The 26,797-nt window shown below is 37.3% G+C and overlaps 1 protein-coding gene across 10 annotated transcripts in view; it reads right to left on the bottom strand.

Annotated features, from left to right (window-relative positions):
- Positions 1-2,530: 2,530 nt before the first annotated feature.
- The window catches only part of chl1b (cell adhesion molecule L1-like b), a 58,635-nt gene continuing 34,368 nt past the window's right edge, over positions 2,531-26,797 (bottom strand). For 2 of the 10 annotated variants that reach the window (XM_084426017.1, XM_084426015.1), the window contains 18 exons: positions 25,691-25,857; positions 25,445-25,604; positions 25,238-25,362; positions 24,745-24,846; positions 24,092-24,289; positions 23,800-23,870; positions 21,956-22,178; positions 19,665-19,780; positions 19,265-19,469; positions 18,161-18,283; positions 14,515-14,691; positions 13,251-13,280; positions 12,728-12,802; positions 10,031-10,138; positions 8,864-9,025; positions 8,368-8,499; positions 4,918-4,990; positions 2,531-3,816 (listed from right to left, as the gene is read on the bottom strand). In XM_084426017.1, the coding sequence (XP_084282143.1) occupies positions 3,615-3,816; positions 4,918-4,990; positions 8,368-8,499; positions 8,864-9,025; positions 10,031-10,138; positions 12,728-12,802; positions 13,251-13,280; positions 14,515-14,691; positions 18,161-18,283; positions 19,265-19,469; positions 19,665-19,780; positions 21,956-22,178; positions 23,800-23,870; positions 24,092-24,289; positions 24,745-24,846; positions 25,238-25,362; positions 25,445-25,604; positions 25,691-25,857 (2,449 nt within the window). In that variant the 3' untranslated portion in view covers positions 2,531-3,614. Of the gene's footprint in view, positions 3,817-4,747; positions 4,805-4,917; positions 4,991-8,367; positions 8,500-8,863; positions 9,026-10,030; positions 10,139-12,727; positions 12,803-13,243; positions 13,281-14,514; positions 14,692-18,160; positions 18,284-19,264; positions 19,470-19,664; positions 19,781-21,955; positions 22,179-23,799; positions 23,871-24,091; positions 24,290-24,744; positions 24,847-25,237; positions 25,363-25,444; positions 25,605-25,690; positions 25,858-26,797 lie in introns of those variants that run through there. The other 8 variants (XM_084426023.1, XM_084426022.1, XM_084426019.1 and 5 more) reach the window with 7 other exon arrangements.

The raw sequence follows: 26,797 nt of genomic DNA, 5'->3' as shown, positions 1-26,797 counted from the left end.
ATTTGAAGCTTTTGCTTTTTTTTTTTAAGTTTCACATTTTGAAGCATAATTAAAATATGCAATGCTAAGCTTCAGCAAGTAATGAAGACAGAGACTGCAGAAATTCCAATCAATACACTGTCTGTGTGAGCATAGCGCTGTGGCCCCATCTTCACTTGAGGTCGGTCTCAAGCTACATGCAAGAAAAATAAATTAATTAAACACACAAATATTTCAGCATCTCTAGGTCAGACTGCTATCTAGACTCCTAATTGTTGAAAACGAGATGGCTGGTGACTGGAGGCTGCAGAAGCTTCATTTAATGTTTCTCTATGCAATGCAAACCTCATTATAGAAAATGTACGCATTGCATTATGCATTATGGTTTCCAAAAGCGAAATAAATGCTTACAGGGGACAGAGCAATTATAATTCTGTTTACATCATTTAAAAGATAACTGTAATGAAATTCAGTTCACATAGAAAATGTGAGAATTTGAGGAGTGTGAAATGTGAATCATAGATATATTGTATAAAGAGATTGTCAGGACGCAGATCTCCTGCTGTGTACTGTAAAGCTAAAGCATAAGTCCCATGCAAGCTAAGGGTTGGATAAGGAAAATAAAATGCTAATGCTATACTTCAGAGTTTTTACAAACAGTTGACTCAGTGTTTGACAGAAGTCCTCTGCTGTAAATGTAACATTCAAGTTAGTGAATCCTAGTGATTAGGTGCACTAATCTGCAGTCATAACGGTAGCCTAATAAAAGCAGTTCTCTTCTATATGGAGCTGGGGTGCGTTTCCCGAACAACGACGTAACTCCCTGCTTAACTACCATAGTACGATACATCGTTGAAGAAATCAACTAGCTAGTCACGACTGTTTCCCGAAACCGTATTGTCGCAAAGTGGTCGTTCAACCACGTTGGTTTATGACGTCACGCATGTGGTGGAGTAATAACTTCTTTTAATGAATCTGTTTGAGATTGAATTAACGCTAGATGTTTTGCTATAAATTACTGACATGGCATCTGAGGACTATTTCTCATTTTTCTCAGTTATTTTGCTTTATTTCTAGATTCAATCATAGGCTCGTTCTTACATAGTAGCCTAGAGCACGTTCGCACATGCGTACTCTTCAAAAACGGTGCTTTAAATCTCTTGACAAACTAAAAGACGTAAATGACATTTGTATAATAAAAGACACAGGTTGTACTGAATGTCAGCTTGCTTATTTTGCTCAAGATAAGGATTTCTTAAGTGCACATGTCATGCAAACTAGAAACTAGATCTAACCACAGGTCGAGAGCTGTCGTTCCAACTACATAACTTTGCGATGCTGTTTGCGAATGTTCGTTAGAACGATGGTTTCGGAAAACTGACTCGTTGAACTATGCTGATAACGACGGAACTTGCGAACATAGTTGGCTAACGATGCTTTTGGGAAACGCACCCCAGCTCAGGTAGCCATCATGAGATCATTTTACCCTCTAAATACTGCTCACTCGAATCTCAGTTAAAACAAAACACTGGGTATACCTTTAAAACCTTTTAAAATAGCAAAACATTGCTAACAACTCTTTACTTGGCTGAAGTTGCTTCACAAAATGGTGAAGCAAAATGTTGATGAATGAAGCTTTCATCTAAAGTGAATAGCTGACAGCTCCTTAGACTGGGAGACCAATTCATTTGCAGCAAACTTGCAATGCTGAGATCATTCTTTCAGATGTCTCTCTATCTATCTATCTGTCTATCTGTCTGTCTGTCTGTCTGTCTGTCTGTCTGTCTGTCTATCTATCTATCTATCTATCTATCTATCTATCTATCTATCTATCTATCTATCTATCTACAGACAGTGTGGCTTTATTCTTCCACAGAAACAGACCTTAGAGTTTTTTAATACAACACCAGCTTTTTATTTAGTGAAATTCATCTGTTGTATCCTCAGGCTGCCCACTCAGTAAAAATGTTGCATTATTGATATGTCCGTGTTGCTGCGAGATGCCGTATCTGTATATGCTCAACACATCATAACGCTCTTTCTTTTAGAGTGGCTGACCCCTTCATTCTTATTCTTATTGTCTCATTTCCAACTGCTCCACCACTTTCACTGAGGTTATTTCCCTGACAGAGAGCATCCGTGTTCTTACAGCAAAATACATAGATTTCCTCAGGGATGAAAGCTTATTGAGCACAATGTCTGATATGCTTGATACAACCATATTCCAGGAATATAGCGGAGTCTATGGTGCGTAGCTCTCAGACAGATGTCCTATTTTATAGATCTTTACTCACGATATATCTTTTTACAGACTCTGCCTACAGTATCCAATACTTTTTGCAGTGTTAACTCCAGTGTTTTTTAAAGTCCTTGTTATCATCAGTCAGCTTTTACCTGCATCCAGCTACGGGCCTCGAAAATGAAAGCTGTGTCAAATGTTTCCTGCACGTTCATAAATACACCACAATAGGATGTGTGCATTTAGGCATTAATCAGCATTGAAGGTTCAAAAAGCAAAAAAGCCACAATGCTGCATTCAGCAAACCCAGGATGAAGAAAAAAATGATACAATTTAATGTCAAATCTGCACACAAACCTCATTCAACATCCTTAAACATGCAAACAGAATTTACAGAAACATTGTGCAGAATCTGGGTTTGACTCAATGTGGAGACATTCCAAAAAACATACATAAACATGAACACAACTGTGGAGTTGTTTTCTGGAGATATTATGGTGTTTCTGAATTGTTCGTTTATGAATAAAACTATTTCATTGGATTTAATGCCAATGCGGAATTTTGGAATTTCAACCCTGTATCACGGAATTCAATGATAATGTGATTTGTTACGTCATACCAGAACATCAAGGTCATTCTAAGGCAAAAGAGGCGTTTTTCTTTTTAAATGTATGAACATTGAGTATGAGCTTATTTGATAATATACTGAAATATGGCTAGCAGGTTAACAGCAGCAGACTCTAGGAGACTGTAGGGTTTATGTGGTACTGAATGTGGCTATGCAGCTTGTTAGTATAGCCTGAACCGTTAATTATAATCAGTTCAATGCAAAAATGTTCAACAAAGCATGTGCGACTAATTGTGAGTCAACCCTTATGTTGCCCTACGCTTTTTGGAAATCATGATTATTTAAGCAACAACTCCTTCATACACATAATAACCCACATTTAATGAATGCACAGTATACAGTATCTGAAATATAAAATATCAATAATATTTGTCTCGAAATAAAAATAATAAGTTCATACCCTGACATAAAACTTACTTGGCTACATGATGACACAAAGAAAGCAAAAACAGTGTTTATCTTCTTACAGAGGTTGCATTTACATAAAAAAGCAAACCTTCTGGCAGCTCCATGGTCACCAATGATTTGCAAAGATTTAATACAAAAACACCCCACAAAAGTATACACAACTGGCATGATTGATCAGTTACAGCACGCAAAACAAACTAAGCCTTGTAAAATTATGTGAGTATGACTGAGAGTTTGACAATAACACATTAATTTTAAAAAAGTCCTTCGGGTGCCGTTATGCTGTGCCTTTTTCCTTCCTCTTCCTTTTGACTGACCTTTTGTGAGAGCTTGTCCAACAAATAAATTGTCCGTGGTCCATTACGCTGTGCTCTGATTGTTTCCCTTGATTTCCATGGAGACCCTCTCCTTGCGTCCAGAGTATTCTCCGATAAAAGAGCCGTCCTCGTTGAAGTGCGTGTCCTCGTCGCCGTATTCCACCATGCTGTCTCCACTGTCTCCCCCTTTCAAGTCACCATTCAACGAATGCTGGCTGCTTTTCAGTGGTTTCTCATCATTATCGCTGTGTAAGACAGGGAAATATAACTGAGTTCGGCTGTTTTTGTCCTTGTTAAATTTAGTTGGTCTAATGCTCATCCAATACCTTCTTCTACTAGATTTTGAGGAGCTACATAATTCATGGGTTCACGTTCACACAAAACATATTCCGTCATTATGTCCGTACTCGCACGTCATTCCAAACCCATTTGGTTTCTTTTCTCTTCTTTTTCTATGGAATGCTCAAAATTATTTTGGAATAATCTTTATAGAGCTCTTTCTATAAACTTAATAGTGACCATGACTGTCAATCTCCAAAATGATTCAAAAAAGTGTCATAAAAGATCATCAAAGTAGTTCATATGAAATAGACAGTTCATACATGTACTGTATGTGAATTCTATTAAAACGATACTGTTTAAAAGGACTAATATGATAGAAATATTAAAACTTGTGTGAGGATGGGTGAGTTTAGGCATGCATTAACTTCACTCAAACTGTGAAGCTCATGCATTCACACAGTTGGATGTCTGTATAAAACAAGCCTAGTGTTTCAAATAGTGGAATGTAAGACACCGAGTCGGGCACATCTAGAGTTCAACCTCATTTAAACATCTTGGATGATCTGCTCAAAATATTTCAGATTTACAATTGTCACTACAAACACTGTTCTCGAAGAGATTGTTTTAAATTGCATCACCAAATGATTAATGAAACAAGAAACGCATTTATTGCTGGCCCGAAGATACGTGTCTTTCAACTAAACCAGATTGGGCGGGCAATCTTTTGTTCGCTCGATCTCAGTACAACCTAATTTTCACATTTACAGCGAAGCCATTGTTTCTAACGTGCTACATGTGTACTAGCTACTCACAAAGCACCACGTGAAACAGGAACACATCAATGGCATTGATGTGTGAACAACATTGGTTTTGTTGTTATTGTTTAGCACATACGTGTGGTGGTTACTTTAGCTTGCTGCACGTCCAGAGCTCAGGCTGGTTTGGTGCTGGCTTTCAAACCAAAGAAAAAATGCACAAATTACAATGAAACAGTGTCAGAGGTTGCCGTCATTCTGCCACTATGTGAGCTGTAAGTAGTAAATCCTGGTGGTGGTTTGAAATACCTGTATTCACAGAAGGTATCATCATTTATACCCTGGGACTCCAAGTCAGGGTGCAGGTCTTCTTTCTCTTTCACTGAATAAACACAAGAGAGCATCCTTAATTTAGAGAGACTAACAAACATTGTTAATATTTTTATTACAGTTTTTCTCCATTGGTTTGGCTCATTTCTTGAAACAGAAATTACATTCTCAAAACTCTAAGATCATTTGGCAAAACAGTCTTAGAGGTCAGCACAACACTATAGCTCACTTGCATAAGCTCATATCTCTCCCAAAACTGTTCACTCATGCTTCAAAACTAAATTCCTTTCCCATATAAAGAGTCAGTGCAACGAAAATGGCAAAGATCCTTCTCAATTGCTTTGGCTCATTTCTTGAAACAGACCAGACGTTCTCAACACTCTTGGTGCTTTTGCCAAAATAACGTGGATGGTTCGGCACAACACCATGGTTCACCTGCAAAAGCTCATACCTCTCCCAAAACAGTTCAACCATGTGTCAAAACTAAATTTCCTTCTCATTTACAGTTTTTCTCAGTCGCTTTGGTGCATTTCTTAGATCAAAAGTGCAATTCTTGATACTACTTGTACAAATTCCAAATCATCTAGTCACTTGTGCACATCATTAAAGCAATGTCTTATTCCTTTGAACAAATTGCAATTGCTTTTGTACATATTGCAATTGATAATGTACAAGTGTCAGCTTTTTTCCACATTTTCAATTGCTCATGTCATGTTGATCAAAATATAGTAGATGGTTCTTTGTTGAATAGTCTTACCCCTCAAAATATCTAGGCATTAGTTCCTTGCATAAGCCATTACATGCAAAATTGTTTAACTATTTGTCATAAACTGTCAAGCATAGTTTTACACATTTATATTAGACCTTTTGTACAAAAACTTGAATTGATGACTCGTGCAGGTGAAATTGATCCTCACTCAAGGAATGTAAAGTGTTAGTTCAACCAACAATCAACCAGTTGTCTAAATTGCTCAAAGGTGCATCTTGTGCAGAGACAGCACTAGAACAGTGCTGGGGGCAAAGTTATGCCTTAGGGGGGTTTCCTGTGTTTCTTTCTAATTTAGTTTTTATTTACTTTTTCTTACTGTAAATTATTTTGTTGTTTTATTTCATAAAGTAGCACTAGTAAAAGCTGTGAAAAACAAAATCTCTTTTGTCTCTTTCAATCAATAACCCACATACAGTAATATGTAAATAGTACTTTTGAAATTGTTATATGCCATAGAAGTGCAGCCTTGTGCATTTTCAATACAGTAACTGTCATCCAAACTGTAGCCTAAGTTTACATCTGGTAATAGTGTCAAAGTACACAGTTACATTGACAACATGCCTAAACATTTTGACGAGCTTGTTCGTGAACAATGATTAAATGACTTATCATTCTGATGACACTGACATGATCATTGGCATGGATATTTACTTTTGAGAGATGTACTAAGGATTTTTAGTGACTGACTAGCTTTAGAAACATATCTATTGTATATTGCAGTTTGTACAAATTGTTCTGAGAAATGCACTTATTATTTTGCACATGTTAGGGATGATGTGAAAAACGCACCAAAGCGACTGAGAAAAACTGTAAACAGTCAGTGCCCCCAAAATGCTTTGTCCCTTTGGCATTGTGTAAGCACTGCAAGTCAAAATGTTTAGATGTTTTGTCACTATGGCAGAGGACTATTGAAATATCCCTCATGTCCACCTTTCAGTCTTAGCCCTGTCCTTCATTGACAATGGTTACTGTACTGTTTTTTTGTCTAGCTAACAGAATACAATTGTGTATAAAACTGAAAAAAAGAAATAGGATTTTAGGGTGAGAGTAGCCTCCAAGGTTTGACATCACACATTGCACTCATACTGCCAAGGAAATTGTAACCATTATCATTCACACACATAAAAAGAAAATGTATACAGCATAATATACTGTGATATAAACACACAAACAAAAAACAATGAAAATTATATGCAGCCTACAGTGCTGTAAATAAAGCTGGAGTTTCACAACTAACAGTTCTTCACTGGTCGCTGTCCTCACCCTCACCCTCCTGGCCATCCACACGCTGCTGTCCTTCTGGCCACAGATTCTCGTCCACATCACAGCGTATATTCTTCCTTGCGATGCAACGAGGGAAGAAACGGCGTGCATGTCGCAACCATCCCCTACACTGATCTCCTGTAATATCCTCACACGCAGCGTCCATTGCATGGAGCAGGGACCTCTGATCTTGACCCCGATGCTCATACACTCTCTACCTCCAAGCGGAGAAATACTCCTCAATAGGACTGAGGAAAGGAGAGTAAGGTGGTAGGAACACCATGACCATCCTCGGATGAATAGTGAACCAGACCCTGATGAGTGGGCCACGGTGAAAATTCACATTGTCCCATACAATGACATATTGTGGTAGGTGAGGCCCTACGAGACCTCTCTCATTTTCAGGGATCAAATCAAAATGAAGGCGGTCCAAGAAGATGAGGAGCTTCTGTGTATTGTATGGGCCAAGACTGGGGATGTGAGTGGCCACACCATTCTCAGATATGGCAGCACACATAGTTATATTGCCCCCTCGCTGGCCTGGGACATCCACCATGGCCTGGTGGCCAATAATATTATATGTTATATTATATATACATATATATATATATATATATATATATATATACATACACACATATATGGTTTTCATGGTATTATGTTCTTGACTAATTTTGACATATTGAACAGACTATTGTGCATATGATGACTTATACAATAAAATGACGCTGACATGTTTTGGAGCGAACAACCATTAGACTGAGAATCAACAATCAGTTTGGATCAACAAGATCTATTCACTTGGAAATTGTGCTAAATGTAGGCTACCTGTACTTAATTATTTGCAAAGATGTACTGAGACATTGAGACATGTACTTAGACATTTGCAATTTGATGAAATGAATGAGAAATTCAATTCTGTTGTGAACAATTGCCAAGTGGTTTGGAGGTTTGTCCATGTTGTTTTGAGAATTTAGGATTTTTATACGTCATCAGCAAGCACATCTGCACATTCAAATTAACACATGTAAATTAACAGATTTGACTCATGCTGTTTGGTTACAGTGGTTTAAGAGATCCAATTCAAACCCAATCTGCAGCCCCCCACAAGAATGTGCAACATTTTCTAAACATAAATGTATTTTTTGCTTTTTTAAACACTTTTCGAAGTGTGAATTTGATATACATTGTTTTTCCTTCTTACTTACAGTGTGTTTTTTACTTGTTAAACCTTTTGGCTTTTTCATTCTTAAAAGAAAATCTCCAGTGAGTTTAGACATTTGTTAGGGTTTCCTTGTGTTATCTGACAGCTTTTTAAAAGATCCTGTTCACATTCACAAAAAAAAACTGTGCAATATTCTACAGCAACTGATTAGTTTCATTGTGTGGGAGAATACCTGAGTACTTTCCGCCTTTGTTTCGGTTCACAAAGCAGGCTATGAGCACCGTGAGAGTGAGCAGAGCTATGGCGCACATGAGCCCGATGAACCATCCCTGGTTGGAGATGCCTCCATGAATACTGGCCAGACCTGTGAGAGACAAAACATTCACTTACCAACCCATAATTTGATATTTACTGAGGACATTTCATTGAATGCTGAGAACATCTGACACTAAATGAGAGACACCAGGCAAACTCTAGAATGGGAATGTGCTGGTATTAATATTAAACTGCCAGACTGCATGTCTAATTGATCAATGGAAGAGGCTGATAAAGCATAATTACTTTTATCAAGTCCACAGAACACATGCTCTGGGATGGACATGGCATACACCACTCATGATAATTTTATCACAGGATGTTGCTTGCACTCTTGATGAGATGAGAAAGGAAGAGACAAAAGACGATTTTGGTTTGCATTTCTATCATGTCGGAGACTATTTTCTCCTCACCTTTGGCCCTGGTCTTGAAAACGTCTTCAAAAATACTAGAATTATCAACCCAGCTTTTAGTCATAAGACGCACTGTGTATTCAGTCCCAGGTTCGAGCCCTTCAATGATGTGGAAAGTCTTAGAAGAGTTTAGCGCATCGGATATCTTCCAGTTACCTTCACCTACAAGACGTGCATAGGTGAAGTGGTGTTAGTATGCTACAAATCTCTACTGCCTATATGTAGACAGAACAGTAAACAATTATTAGGGCTTCCAAATCAACATGTACAATAATTCTTTAAAAAACGCAATTGAAAATTTAACCTACAGGTAGATGTTAATTTGATCAAAATCAGTAACTGGCATCAATTGACAGCCCTAATAATTATAATATATATTTTCATATATAATATAAATGATTGATATTCAGTTGCAAATATGAATATATAAACCTATTAGTGCTGTCAAATCTAACATCTAACACTAACATCAGCCATTAATTGTAATAATCCTGTGAGATTTGTGTATGCACAAGGAGTCTGAAAACAGCCGGTATGATCTGATCTCACCATCATCAAGTCCGTCTGTGATTACATGAAGAAACAGAAAAAAACTGAGACAGACTAAATCCAGAAGAACTGCGGGAACGTCTCCAAGATGCTTGAAGAAACCTTCCTGCAAAGCTACCAGAAAAACTATGCGCAAGTGTACCTGGACAAAAGCCGTTTTAAACGCAAAGGGTCGTTACACCATATATTGATTTGAATTAGTTAATAGAAGTTAAATCATAAATAAATTCAATTTGTGATTTTATTTTTGAAAGCATTCTCACTTTACAGCATTTTAACACAAGTGCCAGTACTTTTCACAGTATTGTAGCTTTGCAGGTATTAACATGCCTAAGACTTTTGCACAGTACTGTTTATATATATATACACATGCATATGTTATATAAACAAACTTTTTTGTAAGATGCATGTGGTAAATCATGAATAATCGATTTGACAGCACTAAAATCTATACATCCACTTATAAATCTATGCCAATAATCTAAAGGCTACACAAATCACTAATGAACTTTTATTTTTTTTGTGTGATTGAATTTACTTTGACTAAACCAAAAACTGTACTGAACTTTGAGGTATTATTTACAAGAACTAGGATGAAGAACAGTAAGAAAGGCTTACGGTTGTTCATAAAGGCAACATATAACTCTGACTCCGTCTGTTCTGTGCCAGGAATCCAGCTGATATTTGCAAAGTTGTGACTAACTGAGGTGCTAATATTCAACACAGCTGAGAGAAGAGAGAAATGACAGAGGGTTAGTACTTTAAATGACACAAAGAAGGGTTGCTTGTTAGATACTGTTAGACTTGGGAGAAAGGAGAAAGAGTGACTTCTTTACATTCACTGTAATATATGAACTTTGCCAGACATTACTTTAATGAAATGCTGCTTATTAGCATTGCCATATTTTTAAATATGGGATGCACTGTCAAGTCGTAGTGAACTGAAAATTCAAACAGTTTCACAGTAACATTGACCAGACGTGATGCTATAAAGATACAAATGATGAAAGCTATTTGTTGTATGTAAAGTTTTTTTCACAACCTTTTAAATACATTCATTTTAGTAGTGAATGACATCACCAGTGAAGTAAGTAAAGTTGGAGTGATCATACAAAATTACCAGTTTGACAAACATGAGAATGTTTTCTACTACTCTCGTAATTACTGTAATTTTGTCATGTGAACGCAGCATTAAACATTAAATGTTTTTATATTGGCTGGGTCGCAGAGCGACTTTTACTTTCATTGTGGTCAGACTAATTACTTGTCGCTGGAAACCCGGGAGTCACGGCTGGATAGGACATGGCATGAGGAAATTAACGTGATGGGATGTCACAAACAAATGGCGGATCTTCAGATGGTGGAATGGAGTGTGGTTTAATTTCCATCAGAAACATAGCTGCGAGTCTTCTGTAATTAAATGACTAATTAACGGCCTGAAATAATGATGTGCTCGTTACACTGGGTGAAATAAGATGAAATTATAAGAGATAATTCTAGACAGTGTCGCTGAGTAATAATTACGCAGTCACCGAGCTCTGAGAGCTGCAGAAACATCTGAACCGTTTCTATTCAGGAAGCCAAAAGTATTGGACTTGGACAATTGCTACCTACACGGCACATGCCACCGGAGCTATATCAATCACAGATAACTTGTGTTTTCATCACCTTCAGGTGTAGCAATTAGGTAGACTGTTGTCTGCTGTCAAAACTCATTACCACACATCTCAATCACCTAACGCCTTTCCCTTTGGGCAAAACATGCAAATGGAACACATTTATTCTCAGGCTCTTTTCAGGAATCCATCTGCACCGAAGGACCATGTCTACCCTGCCCATCGCCGCATGCTCAAATGACATCCTCTTATCGTGATGCGCTTCCATCCACCCTGTTATTGTAGAAATTGCGTTAATCATCGGTGCGGTGTGACACACCTTTGCTTGACACAGAAATGGCGCCATAAATATTGAGCAAGCTAGCTGGAGGTTTGTCAGACCGCATCTGCCGCCACAGCGGGAGGGAGGAAAGCTCGCGCCACACGTGCCCTGCAAGGCTGCTCCCGAAAGCCACTTTTGTGGTGCTGAATTTAAACGGCTTCCTCTTATCCACTTAGCAGACACTTCTGTGCAACATCAGCACTGTTCCTCAGTCCCCCGATAAACCCCGATAAATCAGACCTCGACACTTCGACTATACAGTACACTATTGTTGGGTGTCAGTAGATTTTTTTTTAACAAAATACAATTATTCAGCAAGCATTACATTAATCAAAAGAGACAGTAAAGACATTGTTACAAAAAAAATTGTTTTTCAAATAAATGATGTTCTTGTGAACTTACTATTCATCAAAGAACACTGTTTTTCAACATTGCTAAAAATATTTTTCCCTTGATTTTTTGAACAATTTCCAACGCATTCTCATCCTTGGACGTCACATACTGACCCTTGTGACATTTCGTCTACATCGAACGCACATGGCACCCTTTAGCGTCAATATGACACGCACAGGATATGGGTAGGTTTAGTTCTGGGGTAGGTTTAGGGTTAGACCGCTAGGAGGCGCCTTCTGGCTCATATCTATCTGCGTCTCATATTGACGATAAAGGGTGCCATGTGCGTTTGATGCAGACGAAATGTCAACAGCGTCAGTACTATGACGCCTTGGGATGAGAACGGGCTGACAATTTCACACGTATCCATGAAAACGACTAAAAACGCTGTATTATGTATGCCAGGCCAGTAGTTGGCGATGTCACTTCGTAAAGAAACACTACGCACCTATAGATTGAAAATGTAACACTCATGTCCATGTCACCGTTTTCACAAATTCATGTTTATGCACACTCTAATAAATGCAGGATTGTTTTAGCCCAAATTTGGGTCAAATATGGACAAACCCAACCGTTGGGTTGAAATATTTTATTTAAAAATGTAACCCAACGGCTGGGTTTGTCCTTATTTGACCCAAATTTGGGTTAAAACAACCCAGCATTTAGTGTATTTAGTGTAGAGTGTAGAGACGATAATGGTTTCGATTTCAAAAACTTTCAGCTTTTAGTTGAAAATGGTATCATGTAAATGCACCCATTTTTATTGTTATAATATTTCACAATATTCCTGCTTTTATTGTATTTTTGATAAAAGAAATGCATCTTTGGTGATCATACTGTATGAGACTTCTTTCAAAAAATGTAAAAAAAAATCGTATTGTTTCCATTATTACAAAACTGAATATTTGTAGAGACCGTCGGAATAAAAAAGCCCAATTTGTTCCTCATTTGTTCTTTCAGACTTGCTGTTGTGTGGTTTAGTACCTATAGAAGAAAGAGTAGCATTAGCCACAGGGGAAACAGTGGTTTTTCTTGGAGGAAATCGTGAGCCGGATTTTCCTGGAAAAAAAGACAGTATTTTAAACGGTTTGCACGGATGTGATGTTTCTACGAGAGAGTTAGGCCTGTGATGTACTAAATAGGAAGAAGCTCAATGCAAAATAAAAATAGTCTGTGTTAGCTGAACCATAGTATTATACAAGGAATATTTTGACTGGATTGAACTGGATTAAATGGAATAAATCAATTAGTTTAATCTACCAACACAGAGCAGATGACAGGTTAATAGTGAGATTGATCTAATTTAGCAACCATCTATGGAAGACCTCACATCTATGGAAGGCTTACACAAGGACAGGGCAAAAAAAAAGCACACAAAAATTAAATTATTATCTTGTTATGAACACATGCATTTTCAAGATGGATTTCTAAAGTACAGCTACAAATGTATCCTCTAGTCTAGTGTGCTAGCTATTTCTAGTGCTAAAGAAAACAGAATACTTCATACTGATGTTGAAAAAGGCCACATCTGTTGAAGCTGGCAAAACAAAAGCAATAAAGCAATGAAAAAGACATATTGCAAGGACGACAGAAAGACACTGAGATCACAGCAAATTTAGTTCATAAGACAGCTTGTTTATAAGACAGCAGTGCCTGTTACCAAAGCATTAAAGCGGAAATGCAATAGCAAGAAACAAAGAAAAGTATATAAAAATATGATGCCATACTTTTAAATGTCACACTAGAAATATGAAAGTATTGCAAAAGGGTTTTGAAAGTCTTATTCGTATGGCGACGTTGCAGAGATGGTACCAGATGGAAATACCATGGAATTGATGTCATATTCATGTACACCATGGTTTGAGCATGGAAACCAAGATATATTAAAGAATACAATGGTTTCACTATGCTTGTGGCCAAAAACATGGCATTGCCATGGAAACACACGGAAATACTTTTAAAATAAAACATTATAATTCTCATACACCCAGTTGTGCTTTAATTAAACAGATTTTCACTATCTGTATTTGAAATCAACTGATTTTCTTGATGTATGCTGGTCATGTTTAAGTCTGTATGCAGTTGTTTCCCATTGACAGAAAGATATCTCTCCTCACATCAGAGCAGTAATTTGTTTTCTTGACTGTTTTCAATTACTCTGCCGAATATTGGTATTATGCCTTGGGATTTTCATCTCGATCATATTTCTTCCCTAAATGCAACTTCCTATACGAACCCTCAGTGAAACGGAAATAAACAGCACTTTATTAACAATCCGCTAACTGCCGATGATGTATGTATGTCGCCGTGAACCATTAATCATGATAAATGTGCTGTAAATTCACACTTGTGTGGTTTTTTCTTTTAATATATTTTTGGATGTTGATTACCAACTTATTTCTATGTCTGTACTAATAACAATCCAACATTTCCAGCCCCAAAGGCAACATATTATTTCTTCTTCCTTTTTGCAGGCGAGCTTTTACCCTCAAATCAATAAGCGCTTGCTCTTCCAAGACAGTGATGAATGCAGCCCAGTCGCGCACTGTTATGATATTGTTTAGCTATAAAGAAATGCTTAGATGGGCATATGAAAAGCTTGGTGAGATGGGAGGTCGAAATAATGTCCCCTGCATTCGCCGGGTCGATGCCCATAACAACAGCAACTTGGTCATCCATGTCAGAGAGCCAGATTCCCTGTCCTTTGGAATGCCACAGGCTGACTCCCCGGAGACGACCCCACCCCAGAGCAGCTGCTACCCCGTACTCACTTGCTTCAGGGACAGTGGTGCGCTCCTCACTGGCAGCTGGTCCGCAGCCCACCCGCGTGCAACACCGTAGGTAAAACTTGTATTTGCTCAGTGCTTCCAGGTCCTGGAGGTGCTGCTTATTGCTATCAGTAGAGATGTTGAGGGTCATCAGAGGACCTAGTTCCTCTGTGTCGTTTACTAAACAGGAAAAGGAAACAGAGCACACCGTCAGTGCAAAGCATGGTGCATTTCTAAACAAGTCATATAGCTCCACACATTAGAAAGCACACAGATTATAAACGAGAAAGAAAGATAAGCAGCAAAGCGACATGTGTTCATCATATGTTATGGTTGGTCACTCAGCTGGACTGGTAGCAGGAAGGCCATGTCATTGAAATGTCAGATGTGTTTAGTCAGCCAGAGGTCAAATTCAACTCTTTTTTTTTCCTACTGAAACAGACTGACAGCCTGCACTAGGATTGTCACAATACCCACATTTCTGTAGTGGATGACAACAAAGTTGTCCAAATACTATGTCTTGTGGTACGATACAAAAATATCACAATGCCACATATGATGTTTGGATGTGTTATTGCACGGACTACATGTTGTGGCTATTGGATGTCAGATTAATTTTTTGATTTCACAATATATAAATAAATAGTTGTATTGAATATTTGAATATTGTCTTAAAAAACAGTTCTGAGCTTCTGCACACAATTCAACTGCAACTGATATGCTAAACTAAAAGTTTAATATGAATACATATAAAAAAAACAAGCAATGATTGGTAAACAGTCAGCAATAGGAAACAAAGACTTTTCTTGGCAGTATTGTTGTTTGATTTGATATATTAGACACAAATTTGGACACAAACCAGATTTATTATTACTATTATTATTATTTGCATTCACTCATGACAAACCAATTGTCTTTGCATTAATAACCTTGGCAAGAACTGCATTTGACCTTTCACGCACATGCATCACAGCAAGGGACGAGCGTTATTCACAGATCATGCACACACATACCAATGTGTACGTGTGACAGTAGCCATCAGGACTTGGATACCGAATTGAGTCCTACAGATTAAAACATAATTTCCTATGCATGTGTTATTGAGCTATTGTGCTTATGCAGCTTAAACAGGTTTGACTCTGCCCTGCAACATGTTGTGATTCTCCATTTCCTCCTAATAATTCTCTGCCCAATAAACATAAATAATAATAAACACTAGTTCTGAATCCTCCATAAGTCATTCACAATGTGCAAGTTTTCACAAGACTTCAGACTTAGTTGGATCTGGCTGAGGGCCATCTGTGCAGTGGCTCTTTAATCCCAGTTGCTATTTTCCATTCGATGGGTACAGCTGTGTGCTCTTTCGCCAGCATTTTACACGCCACTTTCTTCAAGGAGACTTCAATGAGTCCACTTCAAAGGGGAAACACAATGGTTCTAGCAAGCTCTGCTGATGAAAATGTAACTTCTTTAAATACGCAACCTGACACTTGGCCTCAATGATCAGCCACAGCATCAAACACAATTAGCTGACGAGGCCTTCCAGACTGTACGCATCATAATCAGCTCCGTCATCATTCCTGCTGGGATCTGGTTGCGTGTTGAGCGGTGTGCGTGCCCAGCCTGGTGTTATACTGTGATACGATGCATGTAGAACAGTGCAGGATCAGCGCGATGAAGGGTGTCAGGATGGTATACCGGGTCATACATTTCTTTCCCATGAGCTCTGCACTACCTACGTGCCATGATCGCCCAGACAAGGGGTTCACAAACCCGTTTTGGAAACCCTGGTCTACACAATCTTAGCACATAGGTAGTGCAGAGTTCATGGAAAAGACATGTTCAATGTTGTTAAAGGGATAGTTCACCCAAAAATGAAAATTCTGTCATCACTAACTTACCCTTATGTTGTTAAAAACAACATTATGTTGTAACCAGACAGTTGACAGTAGCAAATGACTTCCATAGTTATTTTATTTTTTTCCTATTATGGAAGTCAATGGCTACCGTCAACTGTCCGATTACCAACATTCTTCAAAATATCTTCTTTTTAGGTCAACAGAATAAAGAAACTCATACAGGTTTGGAACAACATAAGGGTTGATTACATTTTCATTTTTGGGTGAGCTATTCGTTTAAATCAATGAAATATTAACTTTTAAATTAACCTTAAAATTTTTAGGTCAAAATGGTTCGGCTGACAAAATACGTTTGCTAGACAAGGGGCAGACCTTTTTATATCTTGAAAAAATAAAGGGGAATTAATTTTAAAAACATGTTTCCTATAGTTGTAGAAACAATCTGAAAAGTGGGGATAGCACAATCTAAAACTTATTTGCTTTGCTCGTGAATATAAATTAGCTGTGCTCATTCACCCAGTAGTTTAACTGGTTTGCTGAAAATTAGACATTAAGTAGGTATAAAAAAAGAAAGACGATTCTTCACAAGTTTTCTGTTGAATTTTCCCATTAAAATGTCTAATAAAAATCTTGAAACAATACTTTTCCAATTCTTTTTACTTTTCATTTTTATTTTCTGGTTAAGAAAAAAATACACATATTCAAGATACAATCTATGAAAACAAGTCTTAATATCCTATGCAAATTATATTTTCAAGCATATTTCTTGTTTCAGGGATTTTCAGATATTTTATGTGAGAAACAAGTCAAAAACACTAATAAAAAGCTAATTATAAATCATTTCTTATTGTAGCGGCCTTAGTATTAACAAGGCTTGGCTGCTTTTACCTTCTGCGATGATGCTTGCCTCAGTTAGTGAGACTTCTGATTGGTTTTGTTTTATGTGGTCGGCTACAATTATGCTTAATCTTACAATTAAACTTTGAATATCAAAATCTACACCCTGAATCCTGAAAAATACCTCTTGCTATTTAGAGATACGCTTCACAATGTTTCCCATTTTCCTATAGTGCATCACTTAACTATTAATACGAAGTGCATTGTTAACCCACTACATAATCAGTGGTCTTATTCACTGTAAATCTTAATTAAAAGCATAATCTAACGGCATGCAGTAAATAGCTGTTCAATTCACTAGTGTGCATTCAATCCAGTATAACAGGACCTGTATAATAAAAATAAGCAAATTGAGTGAGGCAACTTAAACAAGTCAAAGTAATTGTTTTCCATAAATCATTTAGCAAATACAACTGTGTCTTATTGAGGTCCTATACAGTCATAATACTTAAGTGTCTGTTGAATATAAGATGCAGCTGCCAACCCTAAGGTAGGTGGCACAACAATATCTCCTAGTGGTGAGACGTAAGCATCACTCGATGTAATGAGACGTGAACCATAAAAGAACACTTTGCTGATTTTATATTTCCAAATCCGAATCTGCATCATGGGGAACATGCTGACACAGGGGCAGTAGCTTTTTTAATGCTCTCTGTGCCATAAAAATGTACATTCTGTTGTCTGGCCCTTTAAGAGACATGAAACTGAATCAGTGCAAATCTAGTGGTTTGTGGTTTAACTGTAAAATCACTATAATGACTGCTGTGTCATGGCATGGGCCACGACAGAAATGCATATCAGGAAAGCTGTTTACTCAAACCCCCATGCACATAACCCTAACAGAAAGATGTAGCGAGGGTTATGAACAAAATGGAAATGCAGTGTTCACATACTTAGCTGATATTGGAGGATGTAGCCGATTAGGACTCCATTTGCGTCAACTGGAGGAGACCAGGTCAAGGTGACTTTGTTTTTCTGGACATTTGAAACAGTGAAAGCCGCTGCTTGACCAGGTACTGAAAGTAGGGGAAAAAAGAAATTTAATATAATTATTTGAATTATATAAAGGAACATTTCACACACAATTGGTCATTACACAGCCCTGCATAATGGCAAAAAGGCCTAATATTACCTAATTAAATTATTAAATGAAGTTCAAAAATATCAATGAAAACTTTCCATCAAGTAAAGTTTATTTTATTTTTTACAATTATACATACATATATATCAGCTTTAATGCATTTATTAACATATCAAAAGTCAAAAGTTTCTTTGACATTGTTTCAATGTGTATCAGTTGCAAAGGAGTGGACAAATATGGTCAAATACTCCATTTAATGTCAACAAACTTTACATAAACACAAATTTATAAATAAATAAGTATTTTATATATAAATATATAAAAAAAATTCTACAAAATCTATATGTCACTGTTTTTTATGTAGTAAAACACCCACAGATGTAGCAGAAAACATCTAGGTCATTTTTGCATTTTCTTCTCTCACTGGCCACAATTCTAACCTTGAAATCATAAGAAGATCATGTATTTGTGGCAGTTTTTCTGGTGATTAAGGGATGATGCAAGACTTCTTCACCTTACAAATAGTTGTCGAAAGCAAAAATGCTACAAACAGCACATCATATTTTGTGCGCAAGTGACGTTCTAGAGCAAAACAGGCACTGTTTTTGGAATCAGAACCGTATATAAGTACGGGATTTCATTCAGCAAATATGATGCAAGGCAGTGTTATTCATTCATTTGTTCCAAATCTTTGCGACTTCCTTTCTTCCGTGAAAGATATCTTCCCCTGTATCAAAGGTCTTACATCTTATTTTCATTTCCAAATATTCAAACTTGCTGTGACATGAACGGTCACATGAAAAACCAGAACCAATGCCATTTTTGGGTAAACCAACTATTTCCATCTTATTTATCACTAACAGAACCAAGTTTATTATGTTTAGCTCAAGTATTTCCACATCTTCTCCTCACTCACCTCCCTCATGGGTTTTGAAGTTGACCGGATGACTGCCAGGCCCGTTTCCTCTACTGTTAAAGGCCATGACAATGAGGCTGTATTCTGAGAACGGCCTAAGCCCTGTGACTACCGCGTGGTTCCTCTCGCCTGAGAACGTCGCCGTGTGTTTGTCGCCGTGTGTTTTCTTTGAGTCCAGCAGACTACGAAGCCTCCACCAGCTTACCTGTAAGCACATGAAGATAGATTAGTCTGTAGATAGTGAAGGGACAGCTGATGAGTCAAAAACAACACGGATTAATACATGTGGATAGGCTCTGACAGCTTGCTGGGAAACAAGAGGAGCTTCAAGGTCACAAAAAGGGGTCATTAGCCTTTAAACCGTGGCTAAAAAGCAAAAGAGACATTGGTGCGGAATTACCCTGTAGCCCCCCAGATGTCCATGGAGTTTGTCCTTGTGGACATGGTCCCATCTGACCTTCACCATGGTGTTGTTCATCACTTCTACGGCTACATCCTCTGGAGCTGCTGAGGGGACTACGGACGAATAACATGCAAACGAAATATTACAAATAGCTCTATATAGCTGCCTTCAAATTACAGTTCCTACATCAAAATAATGTCAGTGAATTAGATTCAGCTATATCCATGAAATAAGGACCAAGAAATGTGGTGTAATTTTGTGGGTAATCATGGGAAAAACTGTGGTGGGGGTAATTGTTGTTTACATGTAGTTATGGACTAATATTGTTTTTATGCTTTGTAACTACATTTCGTTATCAAACACATTGCAAATTGCCTACATAACACTTATTTACCACACACAATCTAAGTAATCTATATAAACAACACTCCACCATTCACAAGCTCACAGACATCATGACACTCGCTAATGAGAAGAGATTTGATTATAATGGAATAAATCCTGGTAAACACCAGTGTTGGGGAAACTATGTTGAAACTGAAATTTGCTACTGATAAATTAAAATAGTTAAACTTTAATTAAGCTATTCTTTTGAAAAATGTAGAAGCTATATTGATAGAAGCATTCTTTTTTAAATAAATAACTATTAGGGTTAGGACCCATGAATTAGATCTGCTTTTTACACACTGTAACATTAACAGGTCTTGTTAACAGTTATATAACCAATAAAAAAAAAATGCTACACTTTTTGTATTCCGGTCCATTTTGACCCTGGTATCAAATAAGGGTTTACACATGATGTTACGCATGACTGTTTTTTTTATTTTTTATATTTGAGCTAGACTTATATATGTATGTATATATATGTAGCCTCTTTCCCATATCTCATACACACTTTTGGTGCTGAATGTTGTTGATAAACTTGAATATGCACACATATTGATGAAACATTACAGAATGAAAACCGTATAATCTTTTTCATATGAATCTGAATGTTCATGCAAGTAAATGTATTTAATCCAATCAACATTTCAACAATGTAGAGTATATATTTATGTTGTTTTGATAGAAAAATAATGTTAATAAAATAAAATCATACTGTTTTAATAAAACATTCTGACTGAGTTTCCTGTAGTCTAACTCTGTTCCTGAATCTGCAGCATGAAACAAGTCAGCATAACCAGTGTTGTCCAATTACAGAACAAATTACTCTTATAAGCCTTTTTTTGTGTGAATCAGAAACATGCAGCTCAAACAGCAGTCGGTGTACAGTTTCCTGAATGAATGAATGACTCAAATAAACTGGTTCATTTTAGTGAATCAAAAGCATAACCAATGTAGTACAATTCCAAAAATCTTATGAATCATTTAAAGTCATTAATTATGAATATTTTTAAGTATTAAAATAATCCTTATTGGAATCATTAAGGAATCTAGAAATATAAAACTCTGCCATGCAGGGATTCAAACAGGTGACTCGTTTTTAAAATATGGTCATTTACATGAACCATCCATATGAACTAACTCACTAGTATGAACCGTACTTTTATTCCTTCAGGTTGCTCAGCTTGAAATCTGCATGTGCAAAAACAGCATTCATTTGCTTATTTTCATTTGGGAAGTAAATCAGTTGCTCCCCAACACTGGCAAACATGTGCTAAGATAAGACAGAAATAAGAAAGAGGGAGAGAGAGCAAAAAGGGGTCTACACTAGGCGTATTGCACAGAGAGGTAGTGACCTGAGATAACATCGGGAGGGCAACTCCAAAAGAAAACTGAAGGCAAGAGAATAATTATAGTCGCAAATGTAAATAGCTCATAGCCATGATAACATTTCATTTGTTAGTCTACAAAGACTCCGAGTGAGGAAATCGTTCCCCCTTGTGCAATTTAATATCCTCAATAAGGCAAAACAAATCGGCGTATCAGAGCCGCCGTTTGGATATTGTGTAAAGGCAAGACAGTATTTCATCAGCATTCTTTGCCCTCTAGGTGTGTTGATATTCTCGTCACACATGTACTGCACTTTCGCTAGAGGGGGGGTGGGGGGGTGGGGGGGTGGGGGCTTCCATTTACAGGCATTTGCAATGTAACAAGACCCTTACAGACAAAGAAAAGGTTAGAAAAAAAAATAAGATGTGTCTTTCAAATTCTTCACCTTCTTTGTACGCTCTCAAAGGTAAACATGCACAATGCTTTGACAGTGAGTGAAATGTCAATGGTATTGGCTTATTTGAATGCACACTCATCTCCACAGCTCAGACACAATGGCGGTTGCTCCTACTTACAATCCTCTCCTGAGTATGCCGTTATTATTTTGGGGTCCGGACCCCAGCCCGCGTGGTTTTTGGTTTGAATTTTGATCTCGTAAAGGACGAACGTCGGGGTGTTTTTAACCACAAACGAATGCCTCTTCACAATGTGCTCCATCCAGTCCTCTCCGCTGCCTTGTCTTCTGTAGCTTACTTTGTACTCCAGACCAGGCCCGTTGTGTTCAATAGGTGACAATGGCTGTGACAAGAGTACGAAAGAGCTCAGTTAGCTGACGGGAAACAGTAAATCAAAGGAAATAGCATTTAGTTGCTCAAACACTTGCTGTTTATATTGTCTCAGCCTCAGAGGGCGAGCTCAAAAAACTTTCGCTCGCTGACCATATGACCTTATTGCACAGAAAAAGAAAAAAAGGCAAACATCGGCTGAAATCAACCTTTACAATCAGAATGGCTCACTTTTACACTCCTTCCAGGAATAAGGGTGAACTTTTCTTTTTGAATTAGTCTGAGTTAATATACTGAGCATTTGAAGATGGTTAGTAGCAATTTAGCTAGACATCCCTGAATAGAACTGTATATTCATGCTTTGTTTTCTTTGTTATGATTTTGAAATAACCTGAACGGTTAGAATTCTGATGAGAAATTTCATATACTTTACACTACTGTTCAAATGTTTGGGGTCAGTAAGATTTTTAAAAATGTTTTAGAAAGTCTCTTCTGCTTACTAAGGCTGCATTTATTTGACCAGAAATACAGTAAAATCAATAATATTATGAAATATTATTAGTATTATTAATAACTGTTGTCTGTTGTAATATATTTTAAAATGTAATTTATTCCTGTGATGCAAAGCTGAGTTTTCAGCATCATTACTCCAGTCTTCAGTGTCACATGATCCATGATCTTTCTATTATACTGATTTTGTGCTCAAGAAACATTTCTTAATATCAATGCTTTCAAACGGTTGTGCAGCTTAATATTTTTGAGGGAACGTTTTGAATGAATAGAAAGGTTAATTTACTTGAAATAGAAACATTTATGTCTTTAATGTCACTTTCAATCAGTTTAATGCATCCTTACTGAACAAAAAGAAATATTCAGACTTTTGAACGGTAGTGTATATATTTGTTTTGCATTTTTTCCCTGTACATCCATTTGTGGGGACTGTTTGTAGTTATAATTATATAATCCATTAATTGTATAATCCCTTTTTTCCCATGAGGGTATATTTTTCTGGTAAACGGCTGATAGAGCTGGTTCATTGTTAGCAATATATCTTGATGTCAAACAATGTAACAATAGTTTTTTTTTTACAGCTCCGAGGCACATCAGTTAACTTTCCTTTTACAATCGTCCTGCAGCAAAAGACAGAATAAAATCCAAGTACTCATTTAAGTCCACCGTTAACAATGAAAACCCTCATAATTCTACAAAAGTACACGTGTATTAGCATGAAAAGGTGGCCGAATAATAGCCCAGAAACCCTAAAAGAGATTCATCTTTATGTGAAAATCGGAATTTATGCATCACGTTCCTTTTACTTTTTATTAAAGACTCACTCTGGGCTCCTTTTGATGGGAACGTGTGTCTAGAGAGATCCATTTCTGCAGGGCTTTGTAACTTTCCCAACAGCACGACGATGGAGATAGCCGTGTTTTTCTATGCAAAAACCCCTATCTCGGGGAATACGCTTATCGATAATTGGAAACTAACAACTGACACTGTTAGTTTGCTCTCCCGCTTTGAGAACTAAATGAAATTCTGTATTTGAGAGCACTTCTTTATCTGTGCAGCCCTTCCAGTGCTTTGAACCTTAGATATTCTTGAAGACTATTGGAATTAAACATTTAGCATCGTACCTCCCAGTTGATATCCATTTCATGTGGCAAATGACCTTCGATCTTGATATTTTCTGGGTTCTTGTCGGGTGCTTTGGAAAGAGCAGAAATATGGATTTTGTTGGAGGTGAAATTGTTAGTGGAAAAATGGCCTGTGAAATATGCACTTTATAGACTGGAGCTTAAACGACAGGGAAAATCAATTATCTCACAAGTTGGGATGTTTTAAAGTTCAGTGGGCGATGAAGTTGGGCTCACTGTTGTCTGTGGAGGTGACGTGGTTGGGAGAAACAGCAAGAGAGCTTATAGATACCTGATGCTGGAGTTTTGTATCTTTCAGTGGCCCGGCTTGGCAAACCTCTTCCGACCTCATTGATGGCGGAGACTCTAAAACGGTAGTCCACATGTCCATGAAGCTTCAGCAGAGCGGAATGATGGTTTCCAGGTATTCTCGTAATCTCTCTCCAACTGCCCGGCTCATGTTGGCTTTCCTCAAACTCTATAACAAACTCTGCACAAAGTTTAAAATTAGAACTGTCAGCACATAGACCACAAAACATATTTTTTCAAACCATAAATATGTACAGTACATGTTGAAAAATCTAAATGAACTGGTTTTACTCAGGTTATATAATTTAAATTGACTCAACATGACTACATTAGGTAACACCAATGAAAATTGTTTGTAATGGTTAAATCAGGTAGAAAACAGCCCCTTGATGTAAAAACTGCACGTTTCCACTATTTTCAATACAAGTAGCCTTGGTGAGCATAAGAGACAAAAATATTTTTGGAAAACTTTTGAACGGTAGTGTAATTTGCATATGTGGAGTCATTTACATGAGGTAAACACTGACCAAACAAACTAAATACTATTCTGCATGACAAGTCGATGAGTAGCCTTACACAGTGTATCCCAAATAGTGATATACAATATGGGCAATATGGGTGTTAAGACCATGTTACCAGTAATGGAGCTGTTATGGTCATCTCCTGGAATCCACTGCACTTTCACACTTCTCCCATTATGTTCAGACAGGATCACATCCTCTGGTGGATCAGGAACATCTAAAGAAACCAACACATTTTATTTAGGGCTGTCAATCGATTAAGCTTCTCGATTTCAATCAGATTGATTACATGATATTGCTTTTTTGTTGCCATTTCATAGACATTTTGGGGAAAGTAGAAGAAAAGAAGGAAATGATAGGGAGAAGAGGGTGGGTGGGCCTGGAAAATGACTCCAGCTGGTTTCAAACATGCCAGATCGTGTCTCCAGCTAGTTCATTTGAACAAATACTACTGTATGTGGTGCTGTCTTATTAAGGATATAATTCCAGTCGTGACACAGCTGGTAGCCAAATCCCCCCTGTGCCGTGTGCTGAACCAATTTCAGCCCTCAAACCTTGTGTCTATCTCTACTTTCCTTTACTGTAAAGACTAAAAGCACATAACTCACCCACAACTGAAAGCTGAGCAACCGCCATGTCTTGGTCAACCGGTGTTCTGGCCACACAGACGTATAAGCCCTGGTCTCCAAAGATCACATTAATGATCTCAAGCACACCATCGTCCATGATATATCTACAGACACCAGCAAAGACACTGATTAGACAGCTCTGACATTCACTATTGTAAAAGAACGACATCCAGTTGTCTATCTCACCGTGCATTCTCGCTGCCGTTGAGGGTCATGCCATCTTTTATCCAGAGGATCTCAAAGTCATCACCGAAGGAAGGATCTGACTCTGCCTGGCATGAAAACTGGATAGTGGTTCCAAGCAAAACCCGCAAATCACTTGGAGGATTGACTATTCTGGTGGGATCTGACAAAGAAAACAAAAGTCATTTTGGATTATGGGGATGTACTAAATTGGTTAATTTTCTGAATCTAGTAAACCATGTCTCTTACCTTTGACTTCAAGTGTTGCAACAATGGCAACTTTGCCCTCGGTATTTTGAGCGAAACAAGAATACTCCCCCATGTCCTCTTTCATCACGTTGTGGATCTCCAGCGAACCATTCTTATGAACAGAAAACCTTTCTCCTTCCACTACATTGGCACTGTCAGCTTTACTCCTGTGTAATCATATACCAACTGGGTCATTCTCAGGTAACAGTGCCAATTGTGTGCATAGTGGTGTTCACATTACTTAATTAAAAATATGAGCCATAGGATACAGAACTTAGCCACATTATTTGATATATGTATCAACTGTTTAGTGTATTTAAAACATTAATGTTATTTTGAAAATGTGCATGCCCCAATTAATCACCATTACATTTTAACTGTACTTAAACTTACATTATAATGCTTTCACAAAAAAAAAAAAAAAAAAAAAAACTTGAAACATTAAGTTTATGCTTATGGATGTCGTGTTATGGACATGTAATCATAGTGGTTATGTTGTAAAAGGGTTAGTTCACCCCAAAATGAAATTTCTGTAGGTCTAATTAATTACTCACCCTTGTGTCATTCCAAACCTGTAAGACCTTTGTTCATCTTCGGAACACAAATTAAGATATTTTTGATGAAATCCGAGAGGTTTCTGAACCAGCCATAGGCAGCAAAAAAAAAAGTGCTCACAAACAGTATTCTCATCGCTTCGTAACATTACGGTTGAACCACTGGACATTACATGGACTATTTTAACGATGTCTTTACTATACCTTTCTGGGCCTTTTGCTGCCTATGGCTGGTTCAGAAACCTCTCGGACTTCATTTAAAAAAAAATCTTCATTTGTGTTCCGAAGATGAATGAAGGTCTTATATGTTTGGAACGACACAAGGGTGAGTAATTAATGACAGAAATATAATTTTTGGGTGAACTATTTTTTAATGCAACATAGTATGAAGATACATGTCATAGATTAGCAAATTAAATACTTTTTAATTAAAATGTTTAAAAAAAAGAGAATCCTGAAATTGAGTTTCCAAAGAATACCTAATTAATGAGTTATCCATGCTTTCACATGAATGTCATCTTTCTGAAAATTGCTGATAAAAGTGCATAAGTGA

This window comes from Rutilus rutilus, assembly GCF_951802725.1.
Source record: "Rutilus rutilus genome assembly, chromosome: 12".
Taxonomy (NCBI): Eukaryota; Metazoa; Chordata; class Actinopteri; order Cypriniformes; family Leuciscidae; genus Rutilus; species Rutilus rutilus.
This window is presented reverse-complemented; position numbering and strand designations above follow the sequence as displayed.